This window comes from Ursus arctos, chromosome X (assembly GCF_023065955.2).
Source record: "Ursus arctos isolate Adak ecotype North America chromosome X, UrsArc2.0, whole genome shotgun sequence".
NCBI classification, from domain to species: domain Eukaryota; kingdom Metazoa; phylum Chordata; class Mammalia; order Carnivora; family Ursidae; genus Ursus; species Ursus arctos.
This window is the reverse complement of record NC_079873.1, coordinates 106896025-106912244: the sequence shown is the minus strand read 5'-3', so window position 1 is coordinate 106912244 and position 16220 is coordinate 106896025. Positions and strand designations below refer to the sequence as shown.

The window sequence follows — 16220 nt, the reverse complement described above, 5'->3', positions numbered from 1 at the left end:
TCTTCTTCCAATGTCCCTTTTTAGAGCAGAAGGAGAAACGTGTGTGGAGTTTAAAGCCATGTTAATTGCAGTGGGCATCCACTTGCTCCTGTTGATGTTTGAAGTTCTGGTCTGTGACAGGATTGAAAGAGGAAGCCATTTCTGGCTTCTGGTCTTCATGCCGCTGTTCTTTGTCTCTCCGGTGTCCGTTGCCGCTTGTGTTTGGGGCTTTCGACATGATAGGTCACTGGAGGTGAGATTTCATATATCTAATTTAGAATGTTTTAAAAAGTGAAATCTTTTGGTCCATTATCATAATATAGATTTCTTGCCCTTTGTTAGGAAGAGATTAGTCATTAACTCTAGATTATGGTAAGTAAGGAAACAAAAGCTGATGAAAATAATCATGGTATTCTTTCTTGACTTAGAACGCAGGCTTTTCACCCAGGCCTTCAGGCTCCATCCAGCTCCAAGACTTTCCCTAGCCACCTGTACCTGTGTTGGTCAGGCTTCTCCTGAGAAACAGAGCCAATAGGAGAGGTGGGGAAAGGGGGAAGGGAGGGAGGAACGAAGAGAGGGAAGGGGAGCGCGATTGAGTAATTCTAAGGAGCTGGCTCATGCGCTTGTGGGGCTGACAAGTCACCGGTAGGCTGAAGACGCAGCCCAAGTTGAATCTGCCGTCTTGAGGCAGAATTTCTTCCTCTCCAGGACACCTCAGGGCCTCTAACTCGTTCAGTGAAACCACCCACAGGATCGAGGATAGTCTTCTGTACTGAAAGGCAGTCCTTTCACAGCAATACCTAGACTCGTGCCTGATTGAATAAGCGGTCCCGTGTAGCCCAGGCAAATGGATACCTCAGAGCGAGCACCACGCCACGCCACACCACCGCAGACCCCGGGGTCTAGCCCTTCAGCGGCTCTCCCGCTCGCGTCAAGCCCTTTGTGCCCTGACATAGGGGAGACACAGCCGAATAAAAAAGCCATGTGAGCAGTACTAATAGTAGTATCGAAAATGATCGCAGGTCACATTTATTGAGCACTTACTGTGCGCCAGGCCCGGGGCTGGCGGTGTCTTAGTAAAGAGGCACAACAACCCCGTGAAGTAGATGCAGCAGTTGCCCCTGCTCTGTGATCAGGGAGGGGGGTTTATTCCTGGCCACTCGTTAAGGGCAGGGCCGGGGCCAGAATCCCACGCCAGTCGGCCTGACTCCAGAGCCTGCACACCGAACTGCGCGGAAGCTGAGGGCTCAAAGCCCCCCACAGATGGGGCGAGGGAGAACCAGACGCGAGGGAGGCTTGGTTTTGAGCTGGGTAAGTAACAGGCAGAGGAAGGAGCGTGGCAGTGGGGCTGGAAGGCTCCCATAGAGAGGGTGGGTGAGGGAGCAAGGCTCTTGGGAACCCAGCAGAACAGGACCCTGAGTGCCAGGACGCTGGGTCTGCACCGGGAACGGGGGGTGTGGCTGGTCCTCTGCAGCGACCGTGAAGGGAGAGCCCTCCAAGGGCCCACTTTCCCCTCCCTGCGCTTCCCCCAGCCTTCCACAACCCAGCCACTTCTCTGCAAGGCCCCTCTGGCTGCTTGCCAGCGGGACAAGTACTTCATGAGGGAGTACAATTAGGAAAAAGATGTCTGAAAGCATCTTACCCCCAAGCAGCCTGGTACCTGTGCGGCCTCTGGCCTCTGCCCAGTGCCCCTCCCTGCTGCAGGTAGACCCTCGCCCCTTCTGGTTCCTCTGAGCATTTGCTCCTGAGTTTATCTACGCTCTGTCTGGTAACTTTGGGCTCTCTCATCTGAAAGAGAAAACAAAACGACAGCAGCAAAGGCTTTTTAGTCCTCTCTTCGGCTCTCGTGCCTTTCTTCTCCTTCACAGAAAGGCTCCCTCCAACAGAGCCCTTCTGACCTTGGGCTCCCTGCTCAGCCCCACACTCTCCAGACACTGGCCAGATCCAGTGGGCCCTTCCAGTCCTTTTTTTCTAGCCACCAGCCATGCTGTGGCTCCTGCCACTACTGGGCCTTTGACTAGACTGGCCCCTCTGCTTTGGCTCCATTGTTGCGGCTCAGGATTCTAGGCTTGGGCGCTTTCTGTCCTCTCCGTGTGTACTTGTGACCCACAATGCGGATGATCTTGCTTACACTTCCTGTCTCTGCTGCCACTTTCGTGCTGTTGCCTCCTGAATTCACATGCTTGAACTCAGATTTTGATGCCAGCTCCAGACTCCTTTTCCAGCATCGCCGAAATCTGTACTCTGTGCTGGTTAAAGGCACCATTTCCACCCAGTCATCCTCACTGTTCTCCTTTATGCCCCTGTTGCTTTGCATGTTTTCTGTATTACCTGAGCAGATGAAGCAAAACCGAGCTTTAAAAATCATTTGCAAAAGCTTACATTAAACTGAATCACTGAGATCACACCTTCCAGATAATTCCCTATTCGGCTCAGTGTTTCTTGGTCGGGGTGGGGGGAGGGACATATGATGTTGGCCTTTTGGATGGGAAATGTTTCGTTGAACAGGACTGTCTTATGCGTTGCAGGGAGCTTCTGCCTGACCTCTGCCCACCAAATGCCGGTGGAGAGGCTCTCCCCACAAGTGTGTGTGAGACCCAGGGGCACCCTGCACCATTCCTAGCCTCTTCCTGGGGCAGGGGCCGTGTCTCGCCCAGGTAGAAAAGCACCGAGAGAGCCATCTAAATGTAGTTGGATAGGGACTGAGGAGGAAGTTTAAGATACATGTAAAAATTTGGCACTTTGTTTCTTAGAAAATAAAAGTACAAGAGCTAGCACTGCATCGGGCATGAAGCCATATTTTCCTGATGCAGAGTACAAAAAATAAGACATTCATGGAGTCACACTGGGTGCTCCTACCTAGAGGAAGAAACGCCATGTCAGGAATTGAGTGCCTCTTTGTGCTTGTGTCCCAGGAGGAAGAGTACTACATTTGCTAGGGGGTGATGGGGATAGGCTTGCACAGAGACATGAAGGAAGAGTGGGGTTTGCCGGGGCCCCCTATGTAGGTGGGGAAGGGGATGGTATTTTCCAGGCGGAGGGACTCACACATACGAAGTCATAGAGGCAGGAGAAAATCTGTCACACTGAGTGAACTCTGGTGACTCTGGTGTGACTGGAGCACGGTTTTGCAAGATGCAAAGACTCCTGGAGGTGGATGTTGGTGAGAGTCGCACAATAGTGTGAATGTACTTAGTGCCGCTGGGCTGTACAGCTCAACATGGTTAAGACGGTAAGTTTTTCTGTTGTGTGTATTTTACCACAATAAGAGAAGAATTGCCTGGAGCCTGAAGTGGAAAGGAGAGAGCGGTGGGAGTTGGGGGAAAGGAAGGCTGTAGAGAGGAACGGGGCTTGAGTAGGGGCCAGATCCTCAGTCCTCAGAGGACGCGCTGATCTGCCCCAGGGCGCCATGGGATATTGGACATTTTTGAGGGAAAAGCAATGATAACCAGCTGTGAGGATACCTCCAAGTAGTTTACAGGTTTATTATTAGATCATCCTACATTAGTTCTGATGATATCAGAGAAGAAGCTAGGTTGTTGGCAGTTGCTGTGAGGAGAAGGTAGTGCTGTGCTGAACTCTGTCTGGAGAATAGCTAATGAGGGTGGCAGTGTCTTAAGAAATGGTGCAGCACCCGACAGGCACACACATCCTCATAGGAATTCGTTGTGGTTATTTAGGAATGAAATAAAAATCATATTTTTCTTTTGATTTATAGGAGGTTTTTTTTTTTTTAGGTGGCTACTTAGGACATAAATACTTCGCACATTTAGATCCGATTACTTAACCCAGTGGAACTGTTAAGGATCTCTTTCAGCCCAGAGGCCTAGGAAAGAATTGCTCTCTCACTAAATGTCCTGTGAACGGAGAACTTTGGGGAAGCTCTGGGCCAGATCAGACGGCTTCCAGTGATTTTCATTTTGTAGGCAGTGGCAAGCTGTTGAAGAGCAGTGAGTGCCGCGGCCAGAAGAAAGACGGCCCCGGGGGTATTTGGGAGCAGAGAGCCTTCCAGACCGAAGGCTGGGAGCCTAGTCAGGGGGCTATTGGAAGCATTGGGGGGTGGCTGGTGAGGAGAAAGGCCTGATGAGGCAGTGGTCATCGGGGTGGTAGAGAGGACAGGACGTGGTGACTGAGCATGCAAGAGCGGGAAAAGCAGCCTAGGGTGCTTGCTGGTGGTGTGGCTTGGGTCATTGGGCCACCATGCCATGCCTTACAGCAAGGCGGGAGGCTCTGGAAGGGAGGGGGCAGGGTAAAGGTGTGAGGCGATAAAGGACTCAGTGTGGGACTGGCTCTGGCCAAGGCACCTCCAGGAGAGCTGCGTCTGGGCCAGAGCAGGAAGGCTAGGTCAGAGACAGAGGTGGGTGAAGCAGCCAGCAGGAGATCGCGCAAGCCGGGGCTGGGGACGGCAGGGCGAGCGAGTGAAAGCCTGCGTGTCTGTGTCCGTGTCTCTCTAGTGGGGACAGGAGACCAAGTTGAAGGCTCTGGGGGGCATCGGGGTTCAGGGAGAGGAGGAGACTGAAAAGGAGCTGCAAGAGCACCAGGAGGAGGGCGAGACTACGCTGGGCTCCCGGAAAGAGATGCCGCACAGACGCCCCATAGGACGCTCGGACTTAGGTGGTCTGATGCTGTAGAAGTTACTGACGACCTTGACAGAGCAGTGGCCAGTGGTCGGGGCTGGAGGCTGGATCGCAGTGCTGGGAGCTCAGAATGGCAGGGGAGGCTGCAGGGGCTGGCACATGGACGCTGTCTCACAAAGCTTGATGGTAACAAAGTGCTAGGGCTGGGAAGGGATGCTGGCTCCAGGGAGGGATGGGCTCATTTGGTTGTGGGGTTCTTTTGTGTTTAATGGGCATGAGTTGAACTTGTTTCTGTGCTTCTGGGAGGGATCAGTGGAACAGGCAGGGTTAGAGGTGCAATAAATAATCTGAAATTGATGTCCTGATGTGACCAGGTCCCCAAGGAGCCAGAAAGGAAGGGGTGGGATCCGGAGCTGAGCCTGGGGTACGAGAAGGAAGTGCAGGTATGGAATAGAGAGGTCTGCGGGTAGGGGCAGGAAGGACACTTGAGGTGTCTGCCATAGATTGCCTCTACCGGGTGAGCCTGGAAACAAGGTTATTGTGTGGTAGAGTATAAAGGAAGGGCGGGGCAGCCGCTAAGCAGAGGGGACGGGGCAGGGGACCACAGGCAGCTTTCTTGCTGCCACTGTGCTGCTTCGTTCCTCTGGAAAATCAGGAGGTCCCAGTATAACTTCATAAAACTTTTACCGTGTTATAATTTGCATTGCCTTTTAGTGTATTAACCAAATAATTGCAGTATTGAATACAACTTTTACTTTGTTTAACTGATTCTTCTCTTCATTTTTAGTTAGAAATACTGTGTTCGGTCAACATCCTGCAGTTTATATTCATTGCCTTAAGACTGGACAAGATCATCCACTGGCCCTGGCTTGTATGTAACTTTTTAAATCCTTAAATAAACTTTTCTTTTTTTAATTATAAAAGTAATTTGTGTTCATTGTAGAAAACTTGGAAAAGACAGGCAAGCTTAGGTAAGAGAATGATAATCACCCGTAACCCACTGGGAGAGAGCATGGCTAGTGTTCGGGGTTTCCTGTGCCAGACGTTACTGCTTCGTGAAGGTAGCTGAGCCCGTGCTGTGCACACGGTTTTGTGTGCTGCTCTCTCATCCTAACACGTCATGAGCATTTTCCCCTGGCAATAAAAGGTCTTTATAAGCATAATTTTAAAAATTTAATTGATAGCAATATCCTTCAAATGCATTTACCAAACCATCCCCTTCGAATATTGAAGTTGATACCAGTGTGATGATAAATCATGATGTAACATATATTTTTGTGCCTAAAAAATCTTTGCCTGATTTTTTCATTGTTTTCTTAGGAAGGACTCCAGAGACAATACTACTGGGCCAGAGGGTGGGAACTTTTTGAGATTTTGAAAGACAGACTGCACTGCCAACTTGCTTTTCAAAAAAAGTTGTTGTGCCAGTGTACAGTCCTGCCGGGGTGAGGCCTAAGTCCTGCTTAGAACCTGTGGCTTCAGTTCCTGGGTGTGTGGTTGGAACTGACTCCGTAGGTGGATAGAAGGGTGGGGGGCAGGGGTGGGTATAGGTACGTACACATGTCATTATATATACATGGCAAGCTACAAATAGAGAAGCCAGTAGGACTTGCACTTCCCTCTATGAATGTCTAGAAGGCAGGGGAGAACCGAGTGGGAGGCTCGTGGCCTCTGGGAGGTGAGGTCGTGCTGGGGTTTAGCGTTCCTCCCCCCACTGCTTGATGTGTACTTTTGCATATAAGACATTTTCTGTTATGAACATGGTTTACCTTTAAAAAAAGTACCAAGTATAGCAAAAAAAGAAAATATTCATTTGTTGACAGGGAAGAAAATAAGGGAACATAGTCAACTCCATAATGAATGAAGGCGGAACTGATCACCTCTGCCCAAAATCTTTGATAAAACAGTCAGAATACAAAATGTTCAGGTACCTGTCCTCCATCTTTAGGGTGGTGTATCTGGAGAATGGTAATTGGGGTCAGGATTTTCTGTTGTGATGTAGAGAAAACGAATTGAATAAGACCAACATTTTAGTATAAGGTGCAATCAGAAAAAAAAGATGAGGAATTGTGAATATTTTTTGTAGGTAAGTGGGGAGATTTTTCCAGCCCCAGGTCTGGGCAGGTCCCAGCAGATGGAATAGTCTAGTGGCGTGCTTCGTGCAGTGATCAGGAAGGATGGAGGGAGGCCGCTATGATGGCTAGCATTCCACCTGTGGGCAGGGTGGGGGGCTAAGTGAGCGTGGCTAAATGAGGAGGGGCACGGGGAGGAGACCCTCTGTAGACTTTACAGCGGAACCTACCATCAGGAGCTCCAAGCTACTTGAGAGGATTAAAAATCACACACCAACTCAAGTCGTAGGTCTAAAAACAAAAGGAAAACCAAAGAACTGTCTGAAGAAATCATAGAAGATCTTTGGGAACCTGGGGTTAGACGAGGAGTCCCTACAAGTGGCACTAACAACAAGATCCATACAAGAAGCTCAGATTTGAAATGAATGAAAAGACAGGCCACAGAGCAAGAGAAAATATTCGCAAAGCACATGTCCAACCGATGACTTGTATCTAAAACATCTAAACTCTCAAAACTCAAAAAACAAACCACCTAATTTTAAAATTGACAAAAGGCTTGGAAAGACAATTCACAAAGAGGATATGCATATGGCAAATAAGCACAGGGACAGAACATCCTTACCCAGTAGGAAAAGGCAAATCAAGGTCAGGAGGAGGTCCCACCATACACTCCTCAGAAGGGCAGAGCTAAAACACGCCGCAGAGCGCAGGGGAGGGCGGGGAGGGACGGGGACACTCGCACGTCGCTGCTGTTGATGCTGAGTTGCAGACGCACTCAGAGAAGCAGTTTGGCCATTTCACAGAAAGCGGAGCATGGAGTTAACATACGATTTAGCAGTGCCAACCCGGGGTATCCCTTCGAGGAATGACACCGCACGGCCACACAAAAGCCCAGGCCCGCGTGTTGGTAGCAGCTTTATTTGAGACAGCCCAAAGCGGGCAAGCACCCAGATTTCCTTCCGCGGGGGCTGGCCGCAAGGCGGTGGTGCATCCGTCCTCTGGAGCGCCACTGGGCAGTACACAGAAACAGCCCGTCATTCCGCGCAGCGAGGGAGAGGAGCTCACGGACCTTCCGTGGATGGGGAGAGGGCGGTCTCGGGAGGCCGCGCCGGGCGGCGCTCTTGAAACGACCCAAGCGCGGCGAGAGGGACTGGGTCAGTGGGTGCCAGGCGCTGGGGGTGGTGCGGGGGTACGACACCGTGAAGGACCGCACGAGGGAGGCCTGTGTCCTGCCCAGGGATACACAGCTCTGCACGTGCATGTGTGAAAAGTCGTAGAGCCGCACACCAGGAGAAACCAGTGTACCGTTGGCTAGCGAGGCAGAGGGTGCCAGAAGGATCCAAGGGGCGGGGCGGGAGGGAGGATGAGCACACGCGGGCTCATGTGCGGGTGAAGCAAGGGGTCTCCGGTGCGATGGCAGCAGGCGGGGAAGCCGTCATGGCGAGGCGGCAGGGACCTCTCGGCGTCTGTGCGCGTGTGAGCAGAGGGCAGCCTCGGGCGGAGCGGGCAAACAGCTGTGAAGATGGGGTGTCGGGAAGGGGGGCGTGTGTGCGGGGCGCAGGGCAGGCGCCCTGCTTCCCTCAGGGCAGAGCCAGGTGCGGGCTGAGTGAGGTCCTGTCTTAGGGCAGCTGCTGGGCTCTCCACCCCGAGAGTGGCCCGCGGAGAGCGTGTCCCGGAGCGGGCCACAGCCCCAGGCCGTCCTCAGCGCAGTCGCTGGCTGCGGGTCCCCATTGCCGGCGGCACTGTCTCAGCCGCAGACGTGCACCAAGCGGCTGGCTCTGCCTGCCTTCAGGTGCTGGACAAACCCTACAGACTCCGTTCTCTCCTTCCCTCAGGTCGTGTGTGTCCCCCTGTGGATTCTCATGTCCTTTCTGTGCCTGGTGGTCCTCTATTACATTGTGTGGTCTGTCTTGTTCCTGCGTTCCATGGATGTGATCGCAGAACAGCGAAGGACACACATAACGATGGCACTGAGCTGGATGACCATCGTCGTGCCTCTCCTTACTTTCGAGGTAAGCTTTCGACAACAGAACACTTCGGGCCCTGAACCCCACCCTTCCCTGGGCTGGCCCTCCTGGTGCCTGGAAAGCACGGTGGAGGGTGGCGGGAGGAAGAGGGTGATGGTAGAATTAGAGCACCCTTTCTTTCCAGGAGTGAGAAGTGAGTCTCTGTAGCCAGGATGCGCATCAGCCTGTTGATGTGTCCACATCTGGGAAGAGGCAGTTGGTGGTTTTTCGTATTTGAGTTCCGTGCAGAATTTGAGACTGGGCACTGTTGACTCTTTAGAACAAACACCAGCAGAGGCTTCCCATCACAATCCTGGTGTTGGAAACTTCCCAACTGGACAGATTTTGCATCGTCCTGAAGAGGGATAAGTTTATTTCGTGCTTCCCCCAGAATGGAGGGTTTCTCTAGTCTCCTGTGGAGTGGACCTTCCCCCTTATGAGACCCGACAAGGGAGGGTGGACGGGCCTCAGACATTGTCCGTCCTCAGATGCTTTATCAATAGAACCTCAACTATTTCTCTTTCCTTAGATCCTGTTGGTTCACAAACTGGACGGCCACAACGCGTTCTCTTGCATCCCGATATTTGTCCCTCTTTGGCTTTCCTTGATCACTCTGATGGCAACCACATTTGGACAGAAGGGAGGAAACCACTGTATGTACTCCGCACTTCAGAAGCCCTTGCCCTCTGTGTGTACGTGCGTGCGTGTGGCCCCACTCTATGAAAGGATGAGCCTGAGGGCCCCAGTTAAGGAGGTCGCCTGAGGAAGGCCTGGAAGCTTCCAAGGGAAGGGTGTGCTGTCAGCCTTGCTCTCCATGCCCTGCACCATGACCTCCCCAGTGGTGTTCTCTGCCGTCTGAGGTAGGGCTGACTGTAGCAGGCAGCCTCTCGGCTCTGTCCCCTCTGCTGCAGTACGAGGACCAAGATCCCCACTTCCCAGGGGCTCCCAAGGATGAGATAAAAATCCATGTCGCCCACCAAACCCTGGGAGTCCTCTTAGGTTCTGTGTCCTCCTTGCTCTCCCCAGTGACATTCCTGACCTCACTGTGGCTTGTCAGTGGTGCCCTGCTTGCCCTCTCTTCTCTCCACCTGCATGATGGCGCATTCAGGTTTGAAGTGATCTTTGACAACGGTTCCTTCCTCACTAGACTGTAAGCTCCTTTGCAGGTAGCCCCAGAGCATGCCATTCTGGAAGCCGGGGGATGGGGGGGGGTTGTGCCCTGGGAGAGCCAGCTGATGGTTCCGTGGTACAGACGGCAAGAGCAGGCCTCGGAGAAGTAGCTTTGAGGGGGCCCTGTGAGCTCAGGCTGCCTGCCGGTCTGGACCAACGTGCCTGCCACAAGCCGACAGAAGTCCCTTTTTGGGTTGATGTTCTTGCCATTCTTTGTCCTATGTGAGCATATCCCAGGTGGGGAAGACGAGAGGATGCTGACGTAGTCTTGATGCCGCAGGCATCTGTCCCAGACTCGCCAGAGCAGGTCCTATCCCTGCAGCCCCCACCACAGTGCCCAGGAGGCCTGCGCCAGCAGACGCCACCACCTCACCCACTGTCTGATCTCTGACAAGGTCACAGCGCTACGTGTGGTCGCTGCCAGTCTGGGAAGCCCACTTGGAGAGCCAGGGAGCCACAGGCCTTTCTTCTTGCCCTCAGTGAGGATTCAGGTCTTGCTCGATCTTCATTTCTAAGGCATCAGGACAAAGCATTACGTTGTACGAGTAAATCTTCGTGTTCAGGAAAGTAAAGTGACAGGAGATTCAGTAGAGGCCAGTGTTTGAAAGAGTACATCCTTCTTTTTCAGGGTGGTTTGGTATTCGCAAGGATTTCTGTCAGTTTCTGCTTGAAATCTTCCCATTTTTGAGAGAATATGGAAACATTTCCTACGACCTCCATCATGAAGATAATGAGGAAATGGAAGAAACGCCAGTTCCAGAACCTCCTAAAATTGCTCCAATGTTTCGGAAGAAGACCAGGGTGGTAATCACCCAGAGCCCTGGGAAATATGTCCTCCCGCCTCCCAAATTAAATATTGAAATGCCAGATTAGACACCACTCCCTGGAACAGAATGCAGGTGGACCAGGACGCACGCTGTCTTCTACCCTCCTCTGCCTCTTTGTTTACCCCACCCAGAACTGGAGCTGGGGCCCCGGGGACTTCCATCTCATGCCTTGTTTGCACTCAATGCCTACCAGTGACTCACCGTGATGGGATGCACACATGGCAGGGGACGGGCATGCGCAGTGTGGGCTGGGGGGGTGTCAGTGCTGTGGGTGTGATGGAGGGAGCATGTGTGAGAAGAAGAAAGCAACCCCTACTCCGGGCAGGTGCCTCGGGAGCTGGCTTGGCTCTGTTAGGGACTGCTGATGAGGCCAGAGAAGGAACTGGTTTTCAAAGTGCTAAAATTCCCATCAAAGGGGTTCTTTGAAAATGTTTTTTAAACCAGGCTGGCCTCACCATGTAGCTTAGAGTCTGCTGTTGTGGCGTAGTCCCTAGGAACTGTAGATACGCCTCTGTGGCACCGCACACACCCACACCACCGTTACTGTTTGTGTTCCTGCCGTGGGAGTAGTTTCTCTTCGGGCAGTGCTGACAGCAGTTGTTAATGGCCCCATTGGTGAGCCCTTTCTAATGGAGTGACTCTGTGCCTGTATAGTATTTATACAAATATTTTAGCATTGTAATATACCGTGTCAAATCCTAGTTCTGTACAGTATATTCTGTTAAAGTATTTTTTTACAAGCTTGTATTGGAGACATACGTGTTCTGTTGCAAAGTAGAAGCTGCTGGCACACCCGTCCTGCCCGGGGGGGGGGGTGTCACTGCTCAGGGGACACCATCATCTCCGCTGTGGAACCCTCCACACACAGTACGGCTACGTCCAGAACAGCCAGAAAAGGCAAACGGCTTGGGCTCTTCCTGCGTTCTGGGAAGCCTGGCTGTCAGACAGCTCTCAAGCATGACCTGAAACTAGAAATCCAGGACAAAGTGGCTGAGACTGGACACAGCCACTGGAATGGTGGATTTGTTCAGGGCCGAGGCCTTGTGTCTGCCTCCACCGAAAACCCCTCTGGCTGGCCCGGGTGTGTAACGAGGAGTGTGGTGGCTCCAAGAGTGGCTGCTGGGGACAGGAGTCAAAGCAGAAGCAAGCCGACCCTCCAGGCTAAGAGCCTTCTGCCTGAGAACAAGCCACCATTTGTTCTGGGAGGGAAAAGGAGCCCTGACATCCTCACCCAGGAGAAGAGGGAAGGCTTTAACAGGGGCAGCCGTTGCCATGTCGAAACTGGGCTCAGCTGCTGTCCAGCACAGACGAGACCACCTGGCGCAGGCTCCCGCGAGCCTGCGGTCTCTGGGGGAGACGGGAACATTCAGGATGGCAAAGCCTTGCCTGCTTGGTGTGTCACAAATGTAGCGCAATCCGCTATTTTTGCTCCTGCAGCTGTTCAATAAACTGGGTCCTCCTTTTCCATGGTACTGTGTGCAGCTCAATTTAGCTGTAGTCCAGGCCCCTGCAATTCTCTCCGCCAGCATAAAAACACCCTCTAGTTGCCCTGGTCCGCAAGACGCATGGGGGTGGGTGAACATCTGTAACGAGTCTTCAGGGACAGCCTGAACGTACAGAGTGTAGACGGAAAGATGGACACCCTGGAGACCCGACCAGTGGCTGGGGAATGCCCTGCCACCACCATGACAGCTTGGGAGCCTTATGAGAGTATTCTTGAGCCCCGAGCCAGTCTGAAGCTGCCATGGTCATTGTAGTGGGCCTGAGGCATTGCCCGGTGCCACCAGCGGCTGAGCGCTCCTTATGTTTGCATAAATTGCCCTGTGACTTCTGTCTAGCTCGCCCTGGCTGTCTCTGTATTTTACCGGGCACTCAACTCAGGGGGCGTTTCGGCCTGTGGTTTGTACCTGCGGGTGATGGAATGAGGCCCTGCGGGGAGCCAAAGGCCACAGACTATTTCAGACACAATAGCCTCCGGCTTGGAGGCATTTCTGCTTCATGGAAATCTCTGGAAGATCATCGAGTTCCACGCCCAGAATCGAGGTGGGGAGGGGGGTGCTTGGGGGGACGTGGCCCTGCACTTGGGGGAGAATGTGCTAGACGGGCTTCTCTGCATGGCCGCCTCTTGCTGATTCTCCCAGCCCCACAGCCCCAGGGAGGATCGCGGAGCTCGAACCCTGGGCACGAACCAGGACGACGAGCGTCCCTGCAGACGTCGGTCAAGGAAAGGAAAGGAAGCCGGTGTGAGGCCCGCGGCTCCTGCCCGTCCCGGCGGGCCCGGGACTCTGCCTGGCAGGCGGTGGCGGGGTGCGGAGGGGGACGCGTGTAGGCTGAGGGGAGGCAAGGAGAAGGCCGCCTCCTCCTCCTCAGTCGGCCAGGTGGCAGTGGGACACCTGGCGAACCCTTCACCTAAGCGGCACTGGGCCCTGTGGCCTCTGGTGACCCACAGCGTGGGTGAACTAGGAGGGTCTCCGGGGAGGACCTCGGCACCCTGGCCGTGACAACGCTAAAAGGACCCCGTGGCCCGCACCCTTGACCGTGGACACCCGTCCCGGCCTTTGCTCGGTGCTTGAAAGCGTGCCTCTTGTTCAGGGCTCTCGAGGCCCAGGGGCTCAGAGAATGACCTCTGACCTCCTCTAGGCAGCGCGTCAGCGTGGGTCAGCCAGGCCCCCGGGAGACAGACGCAGGACGCAAAGACGGTGTGGGGTTTGCCCCGCGTGTTTGGCGGGTTACTCGAAAGCCTAGGCGAGGGTCCCCTTTCCCGGCGAGGGACTGTGTGTGCCCAGAATGTTGGTGAGCTGACAGGTCACTCATGTGGCTGGCCCTTTATCAGGTCACCGGCTGGCTGTGTTGTGATGTCACCCCCAAGTCACTGAGCCCCTTTGTGATGTCCTGTGCTGCACTGTTATGAAGGGGCACTGCCAGCCGCGCAGCACTGTCCGGTCCCCAGAAGGCAGGATGGCTAGCGAGGAGGAGAGCGGGCCGCCGCCCTTCCCTCCAGAAGCCCTGGCTCCGGCCTCCGCCGCTGGCTCCCAGCACAGCGCTCCTCCGGCAGACCCTCCCCTCAGCCTGGCCCAGCCCGTGTCGGCCAGGGACCCCGGCTGCAGGCTGCTGCTGCTGGAGGAGAATGGTTTCCAGGCCCTGACCCAAGAGCCTTTGTTCAAAAGGCCCCGCACCACCCGGGACGCCCCATCCCCGGGAGAAGGCGATCTGCTCCACCTGCCCTTTCCCAAGAAGCTGTGGAAGCTCGTCAACAGCAGCCAGTTTGCATCCATTTGGTGGGACAACGATGGCACGTGTATAGGCATCAATGAGAAGCTGTTTCAGGAGGAGGTTTTGGAGAGGGAGGGCCCCAACAAAGTGTTTGAGACAGACTGTATGAAGAGTTTTGTCCGGCAGCTCAACCTCTATGGGTTCAGCAAACTGCAGCAGGACATTCACACATCCACGTGCCTCACCAACTTGCTCCCCGGAGGGGCGCCCGTCTGTGTCCCGAGCAAGGTAACAGCGGACGCCCCCGCCCCTGCCAGGGGCCCAGCCGCCAGGCTCTGGGGGTGGCGGTGGGGTTGGGGGGGGGCGTGAGGTCGGGGGTGGGGTGGGAGCTGGAGCCCCCAGGACCGCCTCTTGGGATTCGGGTGCCTGCGTCCCCCTCTGCGCGGTGGTGACAGCGACTGAGACTGAAGGTGGGGAAAGGGCTAGGGATGGTGTCCAGTGTGTCGGGGGGGGGTGGTACTTTCTTCAAGGACACACGTGGTGCACCCCATGCTCACCAGAGCTGACACTGGGGGGGGGCACTGGGAATTGCTCAGAGAGTAGATCCCAAGAGTTCTCCTCACCAGGAAGAAACGGTCTTTTCCCTTTTTCCTTTCTTTCTTCCGCCCCCACCCCCCACCCCCGGCTGTTTTCCTGTTTCTTTGTGTTTGTTTCTTTGGCTCCGGTGTCTCTGTGAGAGGATGGGCACCAACTAAACTTACCGTGCTCGTCATTCCCAGCACATGTCAGGGAAGGTGTTGTTCTGCACACCCCCAACCAAGTGCTGCCTGTCCAGCCCGGCTCCATAGCACTCGGGACACACTGGACCTCGCACCCGGCTGCCCTTGGGGGGGGGGAACCCACGTCACCAGGGGCTGTGTGTGCGCGCACAGGACTCCCGCGGCTCTAAGCCGGCAGCGAGGCGGGTGGACAGGTCCCTTTTTGCGAATAGCCTTGTCCCCTGGCTCCGCTGGGGGCAGCGCTCGCCCCAAAGCCCTCCTGGGAGCCTGAGGCGGGTTGAATGGATGGGCGTGCTTCCCGAGCTCAGCCGGGCCCCTGGAGGCCGCGATCCAGGGACCCCCAGCCCCGGGGGCGATCCTGCGGCCGGCCCACGCTTGCTCAGAAAGCCGCCCAGTCTCCTGCCCCGTGGGCAAACTCCAAGCCCCCCACCCCCCACCCTTCTTTGGACTTGGATGCTGACCCCAGTCGGCCACTTGTAGCCCTTGCCCAAGGGTGACGTGGGAGTCCCTTGTGAGCGAGCCTTGAGGACGCGAAAGCTAGCGCCCGGCTTCCTCTCCGGACTGTGACCTGCTCCCCAGAGGCCTGGGGCGGGACCGCTGGGTTAGAGCGTGGAGGGGCCTTGACTGTTGTTGGCCTGGGCGATCAGCTCTGTTGTGACTTGGGCGCTCTTCTCCCCTTTACGTTTTGCACCGCAGTTACGGTTCTACAGGAGCCCCTTCTTTAAGAGAGACTGCCCTCACCTGCTCCTGAGGATGAAGAGGAGAGTCGGCGTTAAATCCGCATTGAGGCAGATGGAGAGCAAGCCTGAAGCCCTGGGCGTTGCCCCGGCGGCACCTACAGCCAGCCTGCGACCGGAGGGAGTCCTGTCCTCTGCTGGGGACCAGCTGGAGCCAGTGAGCGGCCGACAGCCGGACGTCCCCGCCGCCTGGGTCAGGAGCCAGTCAGCCCCTCCGGTCATTCTCGGGGCGGCGGCCAGGCCCACCGTGACAGATGCCCACGCCGCAGTAGGCCGGCCGGCAGACGGCCAGCCCCAGGGTGTCCAGGCGCCCGTCCCCCTCGCGGCGGACGTGGCCGGGCCTGCAGCCTTCCCCTGGGTCTGTCTCACCTTGCCCTCTGTGCACATGCATCCTTACGGGCCGGTGCTGGGCCTTGCCGCCGGGCCCCCCGTGTTCCTCCACGTGCCCGCCACACCGCTCCCCGTGGCCGGGCTGCTGCCTCTGTGCCACCCCTGGGTGCCTGGCGTGCCTCCTGGACCTGCCACCTCCCTGACTGTGATTCCCCATCCCCCAAACCCCTTCCACTGCTGTCCGGGCTGCCGCTCTTTCCCCACGTACCTGCCACCTACCGATGGGCCCCCAGAATACCCCGGCTGGGCACACCACAGCAGCTAGGGGCGGTCATGTTGACGGAAATCAGGCAGGTCAATAAAACGCTTCCGAAAGGGAGCCCTTTTCTGAGGAACCCAAGCGCTCGTGGCCTCCGTGATGTTTCTTTCTTAGCAGTTGGCTAGCTCTCAGCTCTCTTCCTGCTTGCGTGGTAAAGAGTTGAGCAGAATACCACTCCTGGCAGAATGCAGGGGCCCGGGAGACCCTCAGT

The 16220-nt window shown here is 55.3% G+C and overlaps 2 protein-coding genes across 11 annotated transcripts in view; both read left to right on the top strand.

Moving 5' to 3' along the window:
- TMEM185A (transmembrane protein 185A) overlaps positions 1–12103 on the top strand; it is a 33737-nt gene extending 21634 nt beyond the window's left edge. For 3 of the 10 annotated variants that reach the window (XM_026479799.4, XM_057314679.1, XM_057314676.1), the window contains 5 exons: positions 25–232; positions 5344–5427; positions 8464–8640; positions 9164–9287; positions 10433–12103. In XM_026479799.4, coding sequence (XP_026335584.1) covers positions 25–232; positions 5344–5427; positions 8464–8640; positions 9164–9287; positions 10433–10677 — 838 coding nt within the window. In that variant the 3' untranslated portion in view covers positions 10678–12103. Of the gene's footprint in view, positions 1–24; positions 233–4930; positions 5000–5343; positions 5428–8463; positions 8641–8779 lie in introns of all 10 variants that reach the window. The other 7 variants (XM_026479801.4, XM_057314663.1, XM_026479800.4 and 4 more) reach the window with 7 other exon arrangements.
- Positions 12104–12674: 571 nt separating this feature from the next.
- Positions 12675–16081, top strand: LOC125281266 (heat shock transcription factor, X-linked-like). Its single transcript, XM_048213810.2, has 2 exons — positions 12675–14132; positions 15320–16081. The coding sequence occupies exons 1-2, from the start codon at positions 13539–13541 to the stop codon at positions 16013–16015; spliced, it is 1290 nt and encodes a 429-aa protein (XP_048069767.2). The 5' UTR covers positions 12675–13538; the 3' UTR covers positions 16016–16081.
- The last annotated feature ends 139 nt before the right edge of the window (positions 16082–16220 follow it).

What these genes read in the sequence shown, in the direction of transcription:
- LOC125281266 (XM_048213810.2), top strand. Translation starts at nt 13,539, where the DNA reads ATGAAGGGGCACTGCCAGCCGCGCAGCACTGTCCGGTCCCCAGAAGGC. An exon ending in CCGTCTGTGTCCCGAGCAAG is followed by an intron (nt 14,133 to 15,319) that starts GTAACAGCGGAC and finishes TTTGCACCGCAG; the next exon opens with TTACGGTTCTACAGGAGCCC.